The 23,055-nt window shown below is 47.6% G+C and overlaps 2 protein-coding genes across 2 annotated transcripts in view; both read right to left on the bottom strand.

The window, feature by feature from the left end:
* The window catches only part of LOC122364631 (trichohyalin-like), a 65,894-nt gene that overhangs the window by 16,061 nt on the left and 26,778 nt on the right, over positions 1 to 23,055 (bottom strand). The window lies entirely within an intron of this gene.
* LOC122364632 lies at positions 15,448 to 20,064 on the bottom strand. The gene is made up of 3 exons (XM_043335205.1): positions 17,859 to 20,064; positions 16,043 to 16,798; positions 15,448 to 15,853 (listed from the first exon to the last, which is right to left on the bottom strand). Exons 1-3 carry the CDS (start codon positions 20,011 to 20,013, stop codon positions 15,468 to 15,470), a joined length of 3,297 nt encoding a protein of 1,098 aa, XP_043191140.1. The 5' UTR covers positions 20,014 to 20,064; the 3' UTR covers positions 15,448 to 15,467.

Raw genomic sequence — 23,055 nt, 5'->3', positions numbered from 1 at the left:
AGTGTGGCTTAAGCCCCGGTCCCACTAGGCGTTGCGACCACTTACGACCGCCTACGACCCAAATCATTGCCGACCACCGCCGACCATCACCGAATGCTGCAGATCCATCGCAATTACGGTCACATATATAAAGGGTCGGCAATCATCGTACGACTAATCGTACAAGCGGTGGCAGACCATCGTACGAAGTTTGCCGAACCAAGAAAAAATTGGGGCATGAGTCGCACGAATGACGTGCGAAACTCGGTGACAGCCGTTAGTACGTCATGCGATAGGTAACGACTGGCCGCCGACGACTGAAGATCTGTTCAAGACCTATCGCCGATTGCCGCACGATTGGTAAAGAACGGATGTTCCGCTAACCATATTAGCGGCAAGGGGGGGGGGCTGTTTACATCCATCCCTGAGGCTTTTCGGAAATATTTTCAAAACGACTGGAGCAAGGATGCCGAAATTTTCTGACTTTTCTTAACCCGCGCGGGCTGGGGGGGTAAATTTTACCCCCCCTCGCGAATTTTTGCGATATCTCAAAAACGGCGGCGCGCAGCGCCGCCAAACTTTCAGTACCTTTTCTTACATCAATTTGACACGTTCCCTGAAAATTTGAGCGAAATCCGTCGGAAATTTTTTTGAGAAATTGACGTTTTAGTGACGTCATGTTCGCCATTTTCGCCTCAAAAACGGCAAAAGTTCAAACGCCGCTAACATCTTCATTTTTAAAGGAATCAAGACGTAACAAAAAAGGTTATACGTAATTTTACTTTGTCTATCAAATGGCTATCTCGGTTTTTTGAAAATTTTGGATTTTGGCCTAAATTTTTTTCAAAAAACTGATTTTTTGGGAAAATCATTATAAAATCCAAAATTTTGAGTCTATCGAAAAAACCGGAATATGTGTCAGAGAAGTGGTCTATGTGCACCTACATACCAAATTTTAGAAGAATCGGTTCAAAAATGTGGGAGTTATTCAAAATTTTATGACGTCACGACACACAATTTTTTTTGAAAAATGACTTTTTTGGAAGTTCTAGACCTCGTACGGAAACAAAAATAGCACCGTTCGATTCGCCGTGAAAAACTGCATCAGACAGACACCTTTTTAGGCCTTAACAACCAATTTCAAAATTTGACCTCACTTGACCTGACCTTGACCTGACCTCGACCTGAAATTCATCCAGAGGTGGTCCATATCACTTATTGAGTGTGCCTATTGAATTCTATGAGTAAAATGACCCATAAAACATGTGTCGCACATGCCCTTTTCTATATTTTGTTTTTCGGTGACCTGACCTGACCTGACCTGACCTTGACCTTGACCTCTGAATGATATTGTATGCAACGAATATTGTCTTGGTAGCCTAAGAACACGTTTTGGGCGATCAGTCTCGGTCCATGACTCCATTCTTCGGCAACTACGGTGCAAGGCCGATACTGTAGAAACTTGCAATTTGTATCCTTGACCTGACCTTGACCTTGACCTCAAACTTTAAATTAAGTTCATGTTTTTAGTAGTTCGTGATGAGAGCTTTCGAGTGGCGTTTGAATTTTCCAAATCGGACCATTAGTTCGGGAGATAACAGGGGGGTAAAATTAACCCCCCCCAGCCCCGCGCGTTCGGCTGGAGACCCCAGCCCCGCGCGGGTCAAAACTAAGCTGGGCACTTTTCCTGAAAATTTTAAGTTGATATCTTTATCAGGGGTGGTTCCAGGGCATGGGGAATCGGGAGGTCCTATTCGTGAAGCGAGTCATTTAGTTAAAGATCACGATGCTGATGCATTATAACTGTAATTATTCATTATGTAGGTACCTATATCAACATTATTTGTAGGTATAACAGCTTTAGAAGTGAACAAGAAACGGATCGTAGGCGGTTCCAGGGAAAAGCAGAGAAGGTATATGTCACCTTCCACCTTCGGTGCCCTGATGCCGCCTATGAATATTCAATCTAATTTAGGCATTTCATCACACGTTTTTGCATCATAATGAGATTATTAATTTGCCAGCCCGTTTTGGTGACAGCACCAACAAAACATCCGATTGATTATGTATTTCAAGTGCCTCCAATTTTCATAACCTGTAGGAATCCGACTATTAATTTTCGAAATGCTTATTTTTGTAATACATGTCAAATTCTGATTCATCCTGCATCGATCGGCAGTAGTTGCGTCAAAATTGGTTGAAAAACATGGCCATGGTGAGGATTTGAAAAAGCATCTGAAATGTGTAGTTTCTATCCCCCTCCTACCTTTTTGCGTTTTTTTGGACTTCCTTTCTTCAAAATGTAGATCACGTTAAGGGAATCAAATGCCATTCGAATTTTGAAAATCGGCAGGCTATATTTTGACACCAGCCGCATTTTCGGGTCAGGTCAGGTCATTGACCTATGGCGTCAGAAGTGAACCTCTGCACGATCTTCAGAGGTCGCAACTTCGCAACACTCTCAGTGCCAGAGGAGCTTTCACAAGGAGATTAACCCGCGCCCTGGTGGGGTCTGTTTATAACGCGACCTGGTGGGGGGGGGGGGCTATTTTTTGCCCCCCCCCCCCCTCGTATCTCCAAAACTACTGGACGGATCCGCGAAATTCAAAGGGCGTTCGAAAGGCTTGTCAAATTTGTCGAAGGAAACCAAATTTCATTGACCTCGGGGTCACCGATGACGTCACAGGTCATGTCAAAGATGAAATATTTCACCGTTCACGGGTCATCTAGGGAATGCGCTATAACACCGAAGAAAACGCATTTTGTCGAGAATCAGCGATAGGGCGTCAGTTGCCTAGTAAATATGTTGCTATAAGAGGTCACTGACATTACCAGGTCAGGTCACAGGTCAGGTCACCAAGGGTCACAGGTCAGGTCACATGAACCTAACTTTAGGTACTAAGGTTGTGCGATGCATGTTTTATGGCCAATTTTTCATTTCCAACTCAATGGTGTTGGTTATAAGACTATCAGGTACGCCTTAGGTCACTTTCTGGTGAAGGTCAGGTCAAGGTCAGGTCAAAAAAGGTCAAATTTTAAAGTTGATAGTTTTGCATAAAATGGGTATTGATTCGATGCAGCTCGTCACGGAGAGTCTAATGGTGGTCTTTGTTTTATGCTACGGGTTCTAGAATTGCTAAAAATTGAGTTTGAAAATTTGACGTCATCAATTTTGAACCGGTTTTTCGCTATAACTTCGCCAAAAAAGAGGTATCAATCTCAAATTTGGTATGTGCATAGAAGGTGGTAAGGACTATCACATATATTCCGATTTTTGCGAAATTCAAAAAACTTTTTGGATTTTTCGGCTATTATATTCAAAAAATCTATTTTTTTATTTTCGGGGATCAAAATCCAAAAAATTCAAAAATCCGAGACAGCAGTTTTGTAGCTCTGTTAATTCTACAGCTTTTATGTCTTTATCGTTTTTCTGTATTTGCAAAGCTATAGGCCTGACAGCTCTTCCCGCGAAACCCCTTTTTGGGTCGAAAACGGCAGAACATGACGTCACTCTGACGTCATTTCCGGCCAACCTATCATAGCCTTTGGAAAAATTTTTGGTCACAATGTGTAAAATTGATGTCCGGGAGGGTACTGAAAGTTTGGTGACGATCGGCGCAGCGGTTCTGGAGATATATCGAAAAGTCTGGAGGGGGGCAAAAAATAGCCCCCCCACCAGGGCGCGGGTTAAACTTACAGGACGTAGTAGAGGTCTCACAACTTGTACATCTTAGATTTTTCCTAAAGGTCACATGACGAAAGGTCGGTTACGTGACCTCACCATTTCAAGTCAATGGGGGAAAATAAAAACTGCTATTTTGACGCCGGGAAAGATCTTAAGCTATCCCAACCCCAAGCATATCGAATCGTGATTTCATGCACTCTTTGCAAGTTTGATGCGTCACTTTTGTATTGTTAATGACGTCACTAGGGTCATATTAGTTTTTCGTCAATAACTCCCGATCCAAATGAACTAGCGAGTCGGGAGAGCCACCAATGGACTTAAGAAGACCTGCCAAATTAAAAGATATGCGACATGACCTCATTCGACAAACTTCGTGACCTGTAAGCCCTGGCCTGACCGTGACCTGAGTTCAACCCCAACAAAAAGTATATCATTCGACAAGTCTCAACAAGGCGAACACGATGATGTCAAAATCGCGGCTTTGCGGCCTCTTTTAGCCAAGTTATTCATCAAAAACTGAACCCATAACTTTGGCACTTGACCTGACGTAAGATGTCACCGGTTGACCTAAGACCTTATAATCGGGTGTCAATAACTGTATCTCGTAACGGCGCACACTAGAGATGTCAATCGGATACCAACTTTTTGGTATAGCAATACCAAACCGATACCAACTTGGTATTTGGTATTTCAAGGCGAATGAATTTGGTATTTTGTTGGCATTATGAATCCTCACTAATGTAAAAGAGGCTGAGAATTTGGTAAAAACTTGGTATATCCCTCATATTTACATGTCGGTGCGGTTTCGGTATTTTTCCATGGGTAGGTATTGTTGGTATTTGGTTTGGTATCGGTATCACAATTTTCCGTAATTGACATCACTAGCGCACACGCCTGTTTTTCCTGAGACGCGCTAGCTCCATCATAGGCGAAACGGGAAGGGGGGTCGTACCCGCCCCCTCCCCCCCCCTTCGCCGGCGCGTAGAAGAAAGCCAATATGTCCGGCGATGGTTAAGATCTCGTTCTTTTCAAGAGTCAACTGTTCAGCAATTTTCTTTTTCTTGTTCACGTTCCGTGTCGTGTCCCTCGTGTTCTGGAGCTGGGCCGCCTGGAATGGTCGGTATTTTTGGGTCGGATCCCACCTCCGACTCGTGAGAGGCACTATATAGTAGGCGGTGCATCATTTCTTATTTCTTATTGCGCTGTTTTTATTTGAAAATCTACTGAAAATGGACGATTTTTTTACGCATCCCCTTCATCGTCTACGGCTGATCTCAAGTGAGAGCACTACATGTGTTCGCGGCCGTGTGATAAGGGTCGGTATGAGATCTGAGATGTCCGTACCACTGTCGTCGACTAATTTCCGACTAGTGCCGTGCAATCGGCCACCATCGTGCGATTGCTCGGCGATCGAAGCTTGGTGGTCTCGCGACTGGTTGCTGATGTTGGGAAGAACGTCGTGCGATTATCGGCGACTTGCATACGACCGCCGACCGCTCCCGACTAGGCCCGCGACCACCGAAACCTGTCGTGCGATACTCGCCCTCCTACTAGCGAACAATGAAATACTTGTTGCGGTTTCTCGCGAACTCTTTGCGACCAAATCGGTCGCCAGGAGGTTTTTAGTGCATCATCAAAAACCTCTTGGCGACCAAAATGACCTCGCGACGTCTGAAGACAAGTCGTTCATATCAACATCCAATCGTACGAGCTCTTGAAGAATTGCGACAACCTTTTGCCGACCACCGATCGTGGGCGGTCGTAAGTGGTCGCATCGCCTAGTGGGACCGGGGCTTTACCTCAGCCGCGGTACAGTAGGCCTGCAACCTGGTGGAGTGCTTGTCCCTAATGTCACGTGCCAGCAGCAGAGTGTCGGGGATGAGATGTGCACACGATCCATACTTGTCTGCAAGCTTCCTCACTCTCCAGTCAAAGCACCGTTCCAACCTCCTCTTCCGCTCCTCCTTCCCCACACCGAACAAGTCAGCTCGTGACATGGCTGCCGGCTGCTCTGACTCTCACGGACTGACTGAGGCCGGCCGACGCCGCTGTAGATATATCCTGGCATACCTACTGATATACCCGGTACACTTTAGTGGTGTCAATTTCAGAAAACGTATGTCCAGAGTCCGTCCAATGTCCAATGCTTACGTCGATTGTCCGTCCAAAAATGTCCAAACCAGCCATTTGTCCAAAGATGTCCGACACCTACGCAATAGTTTACACTCAATACTGTTATTTAATTTGCTTTTCATGTACCGTTACAAGCTCAGAAGTGTTAATCATATCGAAAGCTGAGCTTTCTAATAGCCAATCAATGTTAAACACGACTACTTTTTAAAAATGTTGAGGTGTAGCAAGCGATTGTCCAAAGTTGTCCGAAGCTTGCTGCCATTGTCCAACCGAATTCCGAATTGGACATTGGACAAAATCGGAATTCCGAAGATTCAAGTTCCGATTGACACCACTAGTACACTTGCCTGATAAACCCCGGCGGGGGCCGAGATAAGAGGGGACGCTCATCGTCCGTCTCAATGTCCGCCGGCAACGACAGACACGTCCTGACAATGTAAGTGTCTCCGTCATCATGTGCATAACTCTCAGTGTGGTAGACGTCACGTACAAAATTATAGTTAATGAAAGGTAAAGCCAGGGCACATTAGGTTGGAAACCAGCGCATGCCTGTTTCGGTATAACGAGCGCTGAATTTCCTAAATAACCTCACGTAGAATGAAAAATAGTTATTTAACCGTATTAGTGGTAGGCTCCTGGCTACTTCTTCTAGTGGTAGGGGGGACTGTTTACGAACGTCCCTTGATATTCGAGATTTTTTTTATAAATTTTGTCCGAACCTTTTGATGGGAAGGATTCACAAGGACAGAGCCACCGCTAAGCGAAGCTTGTTGCGATGACCCTGCCCTCAACCCTCCGATCGCGCAATTCCGATTCTATGGCAGAATTTAGAGTCCAAAGTTTAACGTGCGCACAAAGCCGCGCACGGCCGGTCCCCTCGCTGACTTCGCCTGGCTACGGCCTGCCACCAACCGCAACCATACCTGTCAGGAGGCCCATAAATGTCGAGCGCCCGTCGCGCTTCGAACCCGGACTGTTATAACCGGGAACGCGTGCTCTCACCACGCGGAGTCCAACTTTCTAACCAACTGAGCTACGGGACCGGCTGGTTTTTTAATCGGCTGGTTTTCAAAGCTCAAAAGGCATTCGATTCGACTCCACGTGATCTGCATTTCTAAAAAGGAAAGTCCAGAAATAATAAATGGGGGGGGGGGGGGGGCAGTAGGAGGTAAAAAGTGCAAATTACAGATGCTTATTTGACTGCTTTCCACGGCCACCTTTTTTTTACCAATTTTGACGCAAGTACTGCCGATCGACACAGAATGAACCAGAAATTAGCATGTATCTATTATAAATGAACATTTCGAAAACTACTTGGGAGGTACACAACACGCAAAATATGTTTTTTTTTTTAGTTGGTGCTCTAACTAAAACGGACTGGCAATGGTCTTACTAGGGTACAATAACGTGCGATAAAATGAATAAAACTATAGGTATAGGTCATTCATAGGCGGCGTCAGGGCATCGAAGGAAGGAGGTGAAATCGAACTCCCTATCATTTTTCCTGGAACCACCTATGATCCACCTCTTGTTCACTTGTGAACATTTTATGCCTACAACACATATTCATTTCAATCGCTATTACATTTGTCACTTTACATACCGAACGCCGTGATCCAAGAAGCAAACAATTGACGGCTCATTGCCCCGGTCATCTCTTCTCTCTTTCTCTGTCTCTGTCTCTGTCTCTCTCTCTCTCTCTCTCTCTCTCTCTCTCTCTCTCTCTCTCTCCTCTCTCTCTCTCTCTCTCTCTCTCTCTCTCTTCTTCCCCCACAAAGTGGCATCTCTTCACGTGTATTATCTGCTCGGTCCATCTCAGTAAAACATACCAGCTCCCCAGAGTCCCAATTAACTTTACAGACAATGGGTGAATATTGAACACTTAAACACTTCCATAAGACAGACAGACAGACAGACAGACAGAGAGACAGAGACTGAGAGAGAGACTGAGAAAATGGGAGACAATTAGCAAGAGTAAGAGAGAGTGAGAGTGAGAGTGAGAGTATGAGAGAGAGAGAGAGAGAGAGAGAGAGAGAGAGAGAGAGAGAGAGAGAGAGAGAGAGAGAGAGAGAGAGAAAGAGAGAGAGGGAGGGAGGGAAACAGAGAGAGAGAGAGAGAGAGAGAGAGAGAGAGAGAGAGAGAGAGAGAGAGAGAGAAGGAGAGAGAGAGAGAGAGAGAGAGAGAGAGAGAGAGAGAGAGGGAGAGAGAGAGGGAGATCCTCCTCGGATCATGACCGGGGTCAGAGGTCAGCAGTATCGTCGGCCCCGTGACCGCCAGTACACCGTGCCTGAAGCGCTGAGCACCCCCCTCCCCCCTCCCAGACGCCAGTCAAGTTCACTTGACACAGGACAGGGTATACCAACAGCCACACCTTGTTCGAAATAGACAAGTCGGGCTGGCCATCACGAGGCATTAGGTATATCAGCACCGGGCCACATATTGCAGTGATAAATTGTCCCTTGGAGAGCTGATTGCGCCATGCAATGTTTGAACGACGCTGCGTTATCGAGCCCACTTCGGCTGTGCCGTTGGCAGTGTCAACAGCACTAAAGAGGTCCCGGCGCGTCGCCACTCTGAAAAGCGGCGGGGAATGTGGATCCCTGCAATCGGAGGATCAACTATCGAACGTCGGTTCTCGGCTATCGTCTGAGGGTCCCCTCCAACGGCCGGCACTAGTCGGAAGTGGTCTCTCAGGTCAAACTCGAGTCACCTCTGTGACCTCTGGGGCTCGTTAACCCGCGCCCGGCTGGGGGTCCTGGATTTCCACGCCCTGCTGGGGGGGGGGGTGTTTGAACACCCCCCTTCTAACTCGGCTCCTGGGCCACGTAGCGATACGCGGAAGGCGGCGTTCGAAAGAGCGTCAAAAATAATGAGGAAATCACTTCGGTCAATTTTTTGGTCAGGTCAAAGGTCAGGTCACCAGAGGTCATTGAAGGCAAATTTTCGCCGATTTCCAGGTCGAATGTCGAAAATTTCCAAGAAGCCAACGCATAACTCGGGAACCAATAGAGCTACAGCGCCGCGGAAAAGCGCATTCGATAGCCCTATTAACGCCCTTTCTGAGTAATTTTCTCAGATTTGACCTAACGTCAACGGTTTTGCCTGCAGGGGGCAAAAACTGCAAAAATAGCCGATTTTTTCGGAAACAGTTTTTCTGCAATAACTTTTGACCCAAGCATTGTACGAGCTTACTTTTACCGGCATCGTGTTCCTCTCGTCAAGACGCATCGAACGAACTATAATTTGACCTTGAAAGGTCAACTTGAAAATTTGACCTCAGGTCAAGGTCATGACCTGACCGGAAAGGGTCATGTTGCATATCAGTCGATCCGTATCGTCGAGCTGAACACATCTAAGGCGTTTTCATCGCTCTAGCATGCCTCTATCAAAAGTTATTTGCGAAAAACTGTTAGATACCATTCGTGACCTAAGATGACCTCAGGGCATAAACAGGGGTCACAGACACCATTTTCATGTTCAGTGTGTCTAAACCACTTGTAATTCAGTGTTTGGGAGTGTTTATAATGTCTTTCGTCCAAAACAGGCGCATTTCAATTTTCTCCCATTGACTTATAATGGTGAGGTCGCAAAATTGACCTGACCTTAGGTCATCGATATCAAAATTCTGAGATATACATTTTGTACATGCTAATGCTCTTAGCAATCGCTGAAAGTTTCAAAGCGATCGGTCACTCGGTGTAGCTATGACAGACATTGAAACTTTTTATGAGGTGAGGTCACTTCGAGTGACCTGGTGACCTGACCTTGAATGACCTTGGTCTGAAATTTTCACAACATGTGTAGAATTGATGTATGATAAGGTGTACCAAAAACCACAGGGGGGGGGTGTTCAATCACCCCCCCAGCAGCCGGCGCGGGTTAACAGTCACAAGGGTGACCCCGGGTGATCCGGTACAAGCTGTCTGAAGTGTGGAGAATGGAACAGTGACCTGACGTGAATGACCCGCCATAGGACGTCATATTGTACTATGACGTCACGGGTCGGGATCTGATCATTCCGGCTACATTTGTCTGCCCTACGTCTGTTAGGGTAACTTGTCGACGACTGCTTTCTATGACTGTCATTACTCTGTGTGTTTATTGTTTATGCTTTTGTTTTTAATGATCTGCCTGTCTGCGTCTCTGTATGTAGTCCCCCTCTCTCTCTCTCTCTCTCTCTCTCTCTCTCTCTCTCTCTCTCTCTTTCTCTCTTTCTCTCACTCCCTCTCTCTCCCTTTCTGTCTCTCTCCCTCTCTCCCTCTCTCTCTATCCTCTTCTTCCTCTCAGTCTCTTTCTCTCTCTCTCCCTCTCTCTTCTCCTCCTCTCTCTCTCTCCCTCTCTCTTCTCCTCCTCTTTCTCTCCCTCTCCTCCCTCTCTATCTCTCTCTCTCTCTCTCTCTCTCTCTCTCTCTCTCTCTCTCTCTCTCTCTCTCTCTTCTCTCCCTCTCCCCACTCTCCCACAAAGTCAAATCTCCTCTCCACATGTATTCTCTCCTCGCCCCACCTCAGTAAAACAAACCCCCCTAAATCTCCACACACCACATCTCCACAGCCTGTTTCACAGATGCTGATTTGATCCAGTAATCTCTGCATCCAACGGTATTATTATAATGGTTCAGATTCTGGTACAGGATTGATACTGGTTCAGATTCCCACTACCTCACCGAGAGTGGGCCTTTTTCGGGCACCGAAAGAAGTCGATGGCAACGGTTGATGACGTCATAGTGTTTATAAAACTGTTACAACCATGCACAATGGATGCATGTCATGGAAAGAATGCCATAAAAAGCAGTAGGTTAGGTACATTTGACTTTGCCGGCCCTCCTATCTGACGTCCTTCCTGACCAGCTGCGGCTGCAGTGGCCGTCACCCTTCCTGTGTTAGACGCGGCGGTTCGGAGCAGCGCCATCGGTGGAGTCCGGTGTCTCGTCGCTCTTGTATAGGTTTCTCGTATTTCGTTCTGATATTATGTACATTTCTTCCAGTAGCCCACATATTCAATGGCTTCGATGTAATGGTTCGTTACACAGATTCCCATCACCACACCGGCAGCTGGCCTTGTGTCCGGTCATCGAAAGATGGGGATGGGAACGGCTGTTTATATAGTATTTACAGAGCTTCACAACACTGCACAATACATGTGTCATGAAAAACAGCCCATAACCAACACAAGGTGTTCGGAGAGCCAGCATCAATGTCAATATCTATGTATAGCATTAGTCATTATAACTACACTTTGCAGTCGTAAAAACAACACGTAACTTATCCCGCGCGGGGCTGGGGAGGGTAAATTTTACCCCCCTCGCGAATTTTTGCGATATCTCAAAAACGGCGGCGCGCAGCGCCGCCAAACTTTCAGTACCTTTTCTTACATCAATTTGACACGTTCCCTGAAAATTTGAGCGAAATCCGTCGGAAATTTTTTGAGAAATTGACGTTTTAGTGACGTCATGTTCGCCATTTTCGCCTCAAAAACGGCAAAAGTTCAAACGCCGCTAACATCTTCATTTTTAAAGGAATCAAGACGTAACAAAAAAGGTTATACGTAATTTTACTTTGTCTATCAAATGGCTATCTCTGTTTTTTGAAAATTTTGGATTTTGGCCTCAATTTTTTCAAAAAACTGACTTTTTTGGGAAAATCATTATAAAATCCAAAATTTTGAGTCTATCGAAAAAACCGGAATATATGTCAGAGAAGTGGTCTATGTGCACCTACATACTAAATTTTAGAAGAATCAGTTCAAAAATGTGGGAGTTATTCAAAATTTTATGACATCACGACACACAAAATTTTTGAAAAATGACTTTTTTGGAAGTGCTAGACCTCGTACGGAAACAAAAATAGCACCATTCGATTTGCCGTGAAAAACTGCATCAGATAGACACCTTTTTGGCCTTAACAACCAACTTCAAAATTTGACCTCACTTGACCTGACCTTGACCTGACCTCGACCTGAAATTCATCCAGAGGTGGTCCATATCACTTATTGAGTGTGCCTATTGAATTCTATGAGTAAAATGACCCATAAAACATGTGTCGCACATGCCCTTTTCTATATTTTGTTTTTTGGTGACCTGACCTGACCTGACCTGACCTTGACCTTGACCTCTGAATGATATTGTATGCAACGAATATTGTCTTGGTAGCCTAAGAACACGTTTTGGGCGATCAGTCTCAGTCCATGACTCCATTCTTCGGCAACTACGGTGCAAGGCCGATACTGTAGAAACTTGCAATTTGTACCCTTGACCTGACCTTGACCTTGACCTCAAACTTTAAATTAAGTACATGTTTTTAGTAGCTCGTGATGAGAGCTTTCGATTGGCGTTTGAATTTTCCAAATCGGACCATTAGTTCGGGAGATAACAGGGGGGGGGGGTAAAATTTACCCCCCCAGCCCCGCGCGTTCGGCTGGAGACCCCAGCCCCGCGCGGGTTATATCAACCATGACTATACAAACGCTATACGCATTGCTAACATCGCCATCACATGAGCACTGACCTTATAAGCATTTACCCGCGCCCCAGTGGCGGTCTCAGCCAACTTCGCCCTAGTGGGGGGGGGGGGCATATGTTACCACCCACCTCTAACACAAAAACTAAGAGGGCTAGAAAGACGCGGTAAAAACAATCGATAGCTCTAAATGCGTACATTTGAAAGTATTTCAGTCATTTTTCATCTTATAGCAATATTGGGGTCACTGGAGGTCATCAAAGGTCAAAATTTGTCAAATGTCATTATATTTTTCCAAGAACATGCATTTTTATTAGGAACTATGATAGCTAGAAAAACGCAAAGAAAAGCAATCGATAGCTCTTGAAATCTTCTTTCGATAAGGTCATCATCAAAATTGACCTCAGGTCAACGGTTTAGCCTCCAGAGGGCAAAAACTTCAAAAATAGCTGTTTTTCGGAGTGTTTTCGACAATAACTTTTGACTAAAAAAAAAAAGCCACGACATTTCTATTGCCAGAATCGTGTTCCTCTCGCAAAGACCATTGAATGAACTATAATTTGACCTTGAAAGGTCAACTTGAAAATTTGACCTCAGGTCAAGGTCATGACCTGACCGGAAAAGGTCATGTCGCATATCAGTCGATGCGTCTCGGCAAGACAAACACAATGAGACCATCCCCAGCGTTCTATCTCTTTCCAATCGAGAGTTATTGGCAAAAATCTGTTTGTAGCCTCAAATGACCTCGGATGACCTTTCTAGAGGCTATCAGCAAAAACGACACCTTGGTCGTCACGGGCGGTCCAAATCATTGTGATTCTGAAATATTTGGACTGTTCCTATGGGTACACACGGATCTAGAGGCATTTTCATTTTTCTCCATTGACTTATAATGCTAAGGTCACGCCACTGACCTGACCTTAGGTCATGGATATAAAAAATCCGAGATATAAAAATTTTAGGTGCCCATGACATCATGCAATCCACCAAGTTTAACCCTCGCCGGACCTATTGGTTTTCTACATACGCGCCGGCCGAGGGGGGGCGGGTACGACCCCCCCCCTCGCCGTTTCGCCCCTGGTGGAGCTAGCGCGTCGCGGAAAAAACGAGCGTGTGCGCCGTTACGACACGCAGAGATTGGTACCCGATTTTAAGGTCCTAGGTCAACCGGTGACCTCTGAGGTCAGGTCAAGTGCCCCAAGGTACGGTTCAGTTTTTGGTGAATAACTTCACAAAAAATGGCCGCAGAGCGCCGATTTTGGCAGCATCGTGTTCGCCTTGTCCAGGCGCGTCGAATGATATACTTTTTGTCTGGGTCAGGTCAACTTGGGGTGCTGACCTCAAGTCAAGGTCAGGTCAGCACCCCAAGGTCACGAAGTTGGTCGAAAGAGGTCATGTTGCATATCATTCGATTCGGCAGGCCTTCCTGAGTCCATTGGTGGTTTTCTCGACTCGCTAGCTCAATTTGATCAAGAGTTATTGACGAAAAACAAAAATGACCTTGATGACGTCATAAATGACGTCACGCAAGGTCAACATTGCAAAAGTGACGCATCTAACCTTGCAAGGAGTGCATCAAATCACGATTCTGTGTGCTTGAGATAGTTGGAGATCGTTCCCGGCTCCAGAATAGCAGTTTGAATTTTTCCCCATTGACTTATAATGGTGAGGTCACGAAAATGACCTTACCTCATATGACCTTTTGGAAAAATCCGAGATATACAAATTGTGGGACTTATAATGGATACTAGATCCTGCAAGTTTCATTTCTCTGTGACATCTCCTCTGGCAGTGAGGGCGTTGCAAAGTTGCGACATCTGAAGACCGTGCAGAGGTTCACTTATGACGTCATAGGTCAGTGACCTGACCTGACCCAAAAATGCGGTTGGTGTCAAAAGATCCGGCTTGGATCAAAGGTCAGGTATGCCAAGTTTCAGCTCTCTATTGCCAGCGTGTTCGGAGCTATCGTGAAAAAAACCCTATGGGGGGGCGGCACCCGCCCCCCCCCCCCCCTCGGCCGGCGAGGGTTAAAACCTTTCTGACAAACACTGCAGGCTGGACATGATTGCAAACTTTTTTAGGCTTGGTCAGTTAACTTGACCTGGTGACCTGACCTGACATGACCTGGGGTCAAAAATTTCACACATTGCCTAAAATTGATGTGCAAAAAGCTACCCCAAGCGGCGCGGCGCTACGCGCCGCGGTTTTTTATTCACACGCGAAAAACGCGACAGGGTGGTAACATATGCCCCCCCCCCCACTGGGGCGAAGGTTATACAAGTTTATGTAATAAAAATGCAACTGGTCTTGTTTTATCAATCACAGCATCTACACTAGCGACATATTTCCACCATTTCTGATGCTACAAATATCTCGCTCTCGACATGTTCTACGTAGTGGCGCCTCCCTGAATTTGTCCGTGATTCCGCTGGTATCCTGAAACACAAGCAGAGCAGGCTTGTATAAATCAAATATGAGCCTGGCCTTAGACAGCCGAAACAACATGAAAAATACAATACACGTATTTATTAGCCCTGCGGCCGGTGGGCCTCCGCGCCACCCGCCGGCCGCTGGGGGGGGGGCATATAGTTGCCCCCCTTTCTTCTGCGACGATATCGTCGCAACGCGAAGAGATAGAGAAGCAAAACTTTGCACACATCTTCCTGAATACCTAGCCGAGGTTGTATCCGAATTTGGAAATGACGTCACAGCGACGTCATAAGTGAAATTATAGATTTGCGACTGTCAAGTCTCATACTCCTCACGATATATCAGATATTTGGGACCGAATATAAAGGGTCGATTATTGGTCAGAAACTAGATGGAAGTGTAGTTAGATGTTTTAGGATGACATCATGTGCTGCCTAGTTCATTTACAGTTGAGTTTCATGCTCAGCGTCATCAGAAACGGTCCATATCGGAAAACGACAAAACTTAATGACGTCACTGTGACGTCATATTAGGTGCTACAACCACCAAACTTTCCTCAAACATTGCCTAGGTATTCATTTGAAGCTATGCCAAGTTTCACGTTCGTAGCTCATCAAGTTTCGGAGATATTTCACAAAACGTAAAGGGGGGGCAACTTTATGCCCCCCCCCCCCCCCAGCGGCTCGTGGTTTAGTATATATTTATTAGCAATATTTTCTCGTTATTATGTAATGAAAACGTAAAATACTGAAATAATTTTCCACAAAGAAATCAACTCACGCCGGTCACTGTGGGTGGCGCCGCTCCTGGCCGTGCCGCCGGCGGCTGAGGCGTCGCTCCAGATCCTGCCGCTCCTGCCGGTGACGTCTCCTCTGCTCCTCCAGCTCCTGGTTGTGCCGCTCCTGGAGCTGGATGAGCTGCTGGCGGTGTCTTCGCGTCACCTCTATCAGGTTCCGCAGGTGTTGACAGCGCCGGCTCGGCTGCCGCTCCTGCTGTCGTGGTTCTGGTTCATGTTGTTGTTGTTGACGTCGTCGTCGTTGTTGTTCTTGTTGTTGTTGTTGTTGTTGTTGTTGTTGTTGTTGTTGTTGTTGTTGTTGTTCTTGTTGTTGTTGTTCTTGTTCTTGTTGTTGCTGTTGTCGTCGTCGTTGTTGTTGTTGTCGCTTTTGCTGGTCTGAAATCAGAAGGACAATATTCAATACTTTCATATACAGATTAAGAATGAAAGGGTTGTGTGTTTCTATTTATTTTCAAATAGTCTCCGGCTTTAAAATCAACCATAAGATATGTAAAACACGTGACTGCGCCCATGATTTAGCTGCAAAAATGGTTGACAAGCAATGTTATTAACATTAAACCTTACCACGTTCAACTGGCTTTTCCTCCTCCTTCTTCACTTTGAGGTGCTTCTCCAGCACCTTCCTCCTTTCCCTCTCCTTCTTCCCAAGCTTCTTCTCCTTCTCCATTACCTTCTCCAGTTCCTTCCCCTTCTCCTTCTCCAGCTCCTTCTCCAGCTCTTTCTCCAGCTCCTTCCGCAGCTGCCGACGCCTCCTGCTGCACTCCTCCATCAGCCGATCCAGCTCCTCCCCGGACTGCATGTTCGGGTATCTCTCCTCCAGCTCTTGTGACTCCCTGAGGTGTTTCTGTTTCAGTTTGTTCCACTGCGTGTGGACCTTCTGCTCCAGGTCTCCCCACTCTATTTGGTGCTGTCGCTCCAGTACCGCGCACTGCCTTTGGTTTCTCCGGTCCAGCAGCTCCAGCTGCCTCTGAGGTCTCTCTTGCTGCGCCTGTCCCTCATACTGCAGCTCCACGCACCTGGTAACACTCTCGTGCCGCTGATGGAGCCTCTTCCGCTCGTCATGGTGCCGCATTTCCATGCTCCGCCACTTTCTGTCATGAATCCGCTCCAGACGCCGGCGCTCCTCATCATGCTGCTGGTTGAGACTCCTCCTTTCCCCGTGACCCCGCCGCTCCAGCTGCTGCCACAGCTGCTGGTGCTGTCGCTCCAGCTGCTGCCATTTCTCTCGCTGAGGGCTGGGCAAACCCCCTGATGTCTGGTCCTCGTCTGCGCTGCGCCGCTCCTCGCCACCGGCCTGACCGTCGTCATCCTGCTCCGAATCTGAAACATATCAGTTGGGTATAAAATATTTGATCTTTGGGCGTTGAACCGACGAACTGCTTAGCACTAAACAACTACAGGGTGTTCCAAAAAAAGTGAGCCCCCAAACTTATATTGCTTTTATCTCCGAAACCGTATGTCCTACGATAATGAGAGACCCCTTGTTGGAAAGAACGATCAATTTCGGTTCTAGTAGGCTACCTAGTGTGGTTCTGAATGATCACGTATTACACCGAGAACGACCAGAACAAAATGTGTTGCGAGATCGAGTGAAACTTGGCGACGGCGGTATGCCCCGCCTAACTATTATTGCTTTTATCTCCAAAACCGTATGTCCTACGATAATGAAAGACCCCTTGTTGGAAAGAACGGTCAATTTCGGTTCTAGTAGGCTACCTAGTGTGGCTCTAAATGATTACGTATTACACCGAGAACGACCAGAACAAAATGTGTTGCGAGATCGGGTGAAACACGGCGACGGCGGTAAACGTGTATTGCTGACGGCAACGCACGACCGATATTGGAGTGGTCAAAATACTGGTTGAACTAAGTCATCCATTCAGTCTTCATTTTTTTATGATAAAAGTTCACGCGCGAAGAATGAATAAAAGCACGTGAACTGAAATATGCAGTCAGATGTGAAGAAATTTTAACCATATCCGTTACCCCTAAATATTTCACTAATAATTTGGTATTGAATTGTGCTTTTTACAATGCTGGTCGTGTTGTGCAAGCTATGTAACAGAATTACGACCTATCTGGATGGAATTCGATTGCTCTTTCTAATGAGCGGCTTTTCAAAGCTGTAGGATACACGGTTGCGGAGATACAGTCTATCTTAGTTAGGGGGCTCACTTTTTTTGGAACACCCAGTACAACTCAATGATAGAATGAATAAAACAGCATCTGATCGCGGATAGATCACAACATTGACGCATATCGATTTTCATTAATTGCACTAGTATGTAGGGATTTCTCAGTCGTTTCTGGAATGACAATGGAACTTGGAAGCAAATGAAACGACGGATTTTAGCATTGGTTGGCGTCACTATCGTCTTACCCTCTGAGTCGGCCTCGTGCACCGCCAGGTAGTGCGACGTCATCTCCCACCGGTCCGGCCACCAGCCGGTGATAGCGTTGTACATCGTCCGCAGCCGGTCACCGGACAGCAGCTGCTGCAGCCGGCGGCGCCAGAGGCCGGCCGTGGCGTCCAAAGTGGTGGAGTCCATCTCTGGTAGATTGACACGGAGCCACTCATGCAGGTTAATGTTGATGTGCCGCTCCATCTCCTTCCGGATCTCCTGGCAGGTAGGCATTGGTCGGTAGTTTTTCATCCACATGTTCTCCACTGCCTGGTCTATATCCCGCCACTGGTCAATCTTACCCGGTGCGTTCACTCGCACAGCCTGCAGTAGCAGCTCGGGCCGCAGCAGCAGCTCGGCACGGCCCCGTGGCGTGTCCAGCTCGGCGGTCAGTCCGGCCGGCCGTTCCTCCAGCGGCCGCCGCAACTGCTGACTACACCAGGTGGCCACCTTGTCCGGGTCACCCAGCAGGAAAACCAGGTCAGATCTGGTGAGGAGTTGTATCAGAGGGCCCACGTCCAGCGTCACGAGGTCGCTGACCTGTGACGTCATCGGCCTTCCTCCCTGCATGTCTGCCGAGTCGACCACCACCCACGCCATGAACATGTGACACTGCTGCAGGTATGCTCCTGATTTGGTGCAATGCCACCACTGTAGTAGAAGTGGTGCCGTGTGGACCAGTGGAGGGATAGTCTCCTTCCACCACCACTCCCAGAACGGGGCGGTGTGGTGGTAACATACACCCTCCAGGACAGCCAGTCGGACGAGCGTCCTTCCGAGTCGGAGCCGCAGCTGGGACTCTAGCTGGCGTTCTGTGAGGGGCCCTAGCCCGCCCTCCAGCAGCAGATCCACGTTCCACTGATCCACACAGCTTGTCATCAGGAGACGTGTGACATGCTCCCTCATCAGCTGTACTGTGTCAATGATAGCCCGCCGCTCTACGGTGCTGAGTTCAGCTGCCACATCGATGTTATGATCGAAAAAACACGGTATTTTCCTTGCGCTCAATTTTTCCTCCAGCCAGTCAAGTATTTTGTTGACACCGTCGGTGACGCCTTTCCACAATGAAGCTGGCGTGGTTTGAGCCAGCCACAGCCCGGCCGTTTTTATAAAGTATGACTTCAGCTGTACATCGTCGCTCATGACCTCGTTCTTTTCAAATGTATTTTTCATGGCTTTTACTGCCACAATAGCCGCTCGTATGACTGGAGCCAGGTATCGAACCGTGATCACCTCCGCCCGTGAGTAGGAAATCCGAAACTCGATAAACTCGGTGTCGCTGCCGGGCCGGCCGGTCGGCACAAGGTGTACTCCAAATCGTCGGATGTCAGCTCTCGCCGCCGCTGGTGGGAAGTCCACCTCCAGGTGGCAGCCGTCGAGCTGGTCTTCAGCCGGCCACCACCCGCGCACAAGAATACACGGCACAAAGTCGGTGCCACCGTCTGTAACATCATTTGATCCCTTGACGTTGACAGCTGGTCCGGCAGTGCTGATTTTGCCGTCGCTCCTAATCCGACATAATTCCACCATTAGCTGGCGGATGGAGTCGGCCGGCAAGGCCTCCAGGGGCTTATCATGACAGCATTTAGTCGTCTTGACCCAGTGCAGCGTCACAAATCCAGGGTTTTTGGTTGGTCGAGCCCACAGCTGCGGTGCAGACTGTGGCGTAATAACGGCCGGCTCCTCTCTCTTTCCGAGTGCCGCCCAATGGAATGGAGCGTCGAGCTCGAACATCAGATCAAAATCTGACGTTCCACCTACGCCCACTAACCCGTCCGTCAGCCCCTCGGCGCTGCTGCCTGATCTATTGATGGATGCTACTCTGAGGGGCTGGTCGGACTGACAGTGCCGACAACGGGCGGCGGAGGCGTCATTGATATCCTGCAGGGCTGCCATGAGTGGATAATCTACCTGCGTGGTGACAGTGTGTCTTACCTCAGCCTCGGTACAATAGGCCTGCCACCTGGTGGAGTGCTTGTCCCTAATGTCGGCTGCCAACAGCAGAGTGTCGGGGATGAGATGTGCACACGATCCATACTTGTCTGCTAGCTTCCTCACTCTCCAGTCAAAGCACCGTTCCAACCTCCTCTTCCGCTCCGCCTTCCCCACACCGAACAAGTCAGCTCGTGACATGGCTGCCGGCTGCTCTGACTCTCCGGGACTGACTGAGGTCGGCCGACGTCGCTGTAGATATATACCGACCCCGACAGGAACACAGATAAGACGGAACGCTCTGTGGCCGTGTCCGTCCAGTGGCAGCGACTGACGCGATGCAGTGGTGAAGTCGGGGGCAGCGCTTTTGTTGGGGATATAGTTTGATGTAAATCCACATGTCCTTATGTTGTCACTAGCACTGAGAGGTCTAAGTTGTAGTTTTTTTTTTTTGTCCCACTGAAGGGTTAGCATATTTTCCTTTACAAACACAACAGTACAGTTGCATCAATCGCTGCTTTAACAAAACAACTCTTCACAAATGAAACAAACAAAACAGAAATACAAATAACTTAGGTAATAAGTGTAAATAAAATACGTCAATAAGGCTAAATAAGTTGATATAGTTTTGCGTGTGTGTGTTTGTGTGTGTGAATGTGTGTGTGTGTGGGTATGTGTTTGTGTATGTAGGTATGTGTGTTTGGTGCTCCAGACGGGCCGCCAGCCCCCGCCCGCACCGCCCGGCAACTTGTCGGGCGGCGCCCCCTAACCACCGACCGGGCGGGCGAACCGTCCACCCGACGGCCGGCGATCCGCCCGCCCGGCCGGCCGACCGGCCCCTTCAGGGAGGGCCGGTCCCGGGTTGGCCCGGATGGGTCTTAGGGGCGGGGGCCTAATCTTCAGCGGGAACTGTTCCCCGTGTGGGGATGGACAGTACCCGACTATACATGTGTTGTCGTTACAACAATCACGAATGTTGAGTTAATGAATACATTACGTTAAATGCGAAAAATTCCCATATTACGAATACGAAAAGCGAAGGGAAACGAATCGTCGTAATGCACTAAAAAAACTGTATTTTTCGTCGAAACCCGTCGGAACGCTCAGTAAAATCATAAATAAAATATTAACGTTCCTCGTGCGCTCCAATCGCTGTCGCCTTTCGTTGCGTCGGCGACACACTCCCCCCCCCCCACCAGAAATCGAACCGAATAACCGATATAGTCAGGTAACACACGACACATTTACCTCCAGTACCTTTTGGAGGCCGTCTGTCCATTAACCCGCGCCCCACTGGGGTCTGTGTATAACACGCCCTACTGGGGGGGGGGGGGCTATTCATAGCCCCCCTCCTAACTCCGAAACTACTGGGCCGATCGTCAAAATTCAAACGGCGTCTGATAGCCCCGGAAAAACTGTCGAGCGAAACCTAATTCCATTGACCTGGAGGTCACCGATGACGTCACAGGTCAGGTCAAGGTAAAAATTATTAGCATTTTGGCTTGTTCACATTTTGGGCTCTGGCCGCCGTCTTACAAGTCAGATCAGGCTCATTTTTGGTTTCCACACTCGTGAACAGATGCTCTAGATACCTTGAGGGTACCAAACTTGTACTTTGATTTTCAGGTCAGGGTCAGGTCATCACAGGTCACGGAAATATCATGTCATGCGTCGGTCACGTGACACATGTTTTATGGTCCATTTAGGCCATAGATTTCGAATTTGATGTCGTCTGTGTCATTCGAGGTCATTTTGAGTCGAATTTAGCTTAGGTCAGGTCACTTTCAGGTCAAAAAAGGTCAAATTTTGAAGTTAAAATTTTTCAACAAAAAAGGTGTCTATTGGATGCAGTTTGAGCTCAGGAACACGATGGTGCCATTTATATTGGTGTACGATGTCAAATACGTACTGAAAAATTGATTTGAATAATTAATAATTCTGATTTTTTGCAATAATGCGTATAACTTGGCCATTTTTGAAGATATTTCGCTAAAACTTGCTAGAGTTAGTCATAATCATGCGTTCTGTCACATATATTCCGGTTTTTTCGAAAAGTCAAAAACTTTTTGAAAAAATATAAAAATATAAATTTTGAATATTATTATATAAAATTTTCGAAATTTTCAAAATTTTGAAAATCCGAGATAGCAATTTGATAGCGCGGTCAATTCTGAGTCCATCAATGCAAAGAAATTGGATCTAGCTTAAAAACTGAGCTCTTGGGAGCGATTGCCGTGGTTCAATGTTTTGCGTCGAAATCGGACGAACATGACGTCACTCTGACGTCATTTTCGGCCGACCTATGGTAGCTACGAAGTTCAAATTTTGACACAAGGGGTCAAATTGATGCAGCTGAAGGTGCTGAAAGTTTGGCGTCGATTCGTCAAGCGGTTTGGAAGTTATTGCAGAAAAACGGGAGGGGGGGGCTATAAATAGCCCCCCCCCCCCAGTGGGGCGCGGGTTAACAAGCGCACAGTCTAACGATATACTCGCGCGCCTCAGAGACGATCTCAGGATCCTATGTACAACACCGATATTCCTCACGTCACGCCCTGCGTCACGTGCGTGCTCACTCAGACTCCTCGAGAACACACAACCGGACGACAGGTCGGACATATGTGCCACTCTGCGTGTTTAGTTCGACTGACCTCACTCGTCCATCTGATCCCGGGAACACTTTGGCTACCCGAGCCAGCCGGGCCAGCGGCCACGAGGTACATTACTCTCAGCAACTAGCACCACGTCACCGATCTGAATGTTTCTGGTATCCTTCGTCCACTTCTGTCTACCGATCAGTGTGGGCAGATATTCTCTGGTCCATCTGCGCCAGAAATGGTCTGCAATCTGTTGCGAGTGACGCCAACGTCTTTTTTTTTGTATGTAGCCAAGCACCACCTGGCTGTCAGTCCAGAAGTAGACGCTGTCGATAGACATAGATAGTGCTGACGTGATACTTTCAGCGAGTCTTGTAGCTAAGACAGCTCCCTGCAACTCCAGACGGACCACGGTCAGCTGCTTCAGAGGAGCGACTCGAGTGCGGCTCATGACCAGCGCGCATTGGATAGCGCCGGTCGCGTCGATTTGCCGGAGGTAGCCTGCTGCGCCGAAGGCTGCTTCCGAGGCATCGCTGAACACGTGCAGCTCTGACCTCTTCACTGGTCCATCCAGAGCGGTGTAACAGCGAGAGATCCGTAGCTGTGAGAGGATGTTGGCTTCCTCTTGCCAGCATCGCCACCTGTGAAG

Source organism: Amphibalanus amphitrite, unplaced genomic scaffold (genome assembly GCF_019059575.1).
Source record: "Amphibalanus amphitrite isolate SeventyFive unplaced genomic scaffold, NRLGWU_Aamphi_draft 000687F_arrow, whole genome shotgun sequence".
Taxonomy (NCBI): domain Eukaryota; kingdom Metazoa; phylum Arthropoda; class Thecostraca; order Balanomorpha; family Balanidae; genus Amphibalanus; species Amphibalanus amphitrite.
This window is presented reverse-complemented; position numbering and strand designations above follow the sequence as displayed.

Bases quoted from the DNA above. Each gene is read 5' to 3' on its own strand.
- LOC122364632 (XM_043335205.1), bottom strand. From the start codon at position 20,013: ATGTCACGAGCTGACTTGTTCGGTGTGGGGAAGGCGGAGCGGAAGAGG. The intron at 16,799-17,858 runs GTAAGACGATAG...GATATGTTTCAG, and splicing joins GCACGAGGCCGACTCAGAGG to ATTCGGAGCAGGATGACGAC. The intron at 15,854-16,042 runs GTAAGGTTTAAT...TTCTGATTTCAG, and splicing joins GGAAAAGCCAGTTGAACGTG to ACCAGCAAAAGCGACAACAA.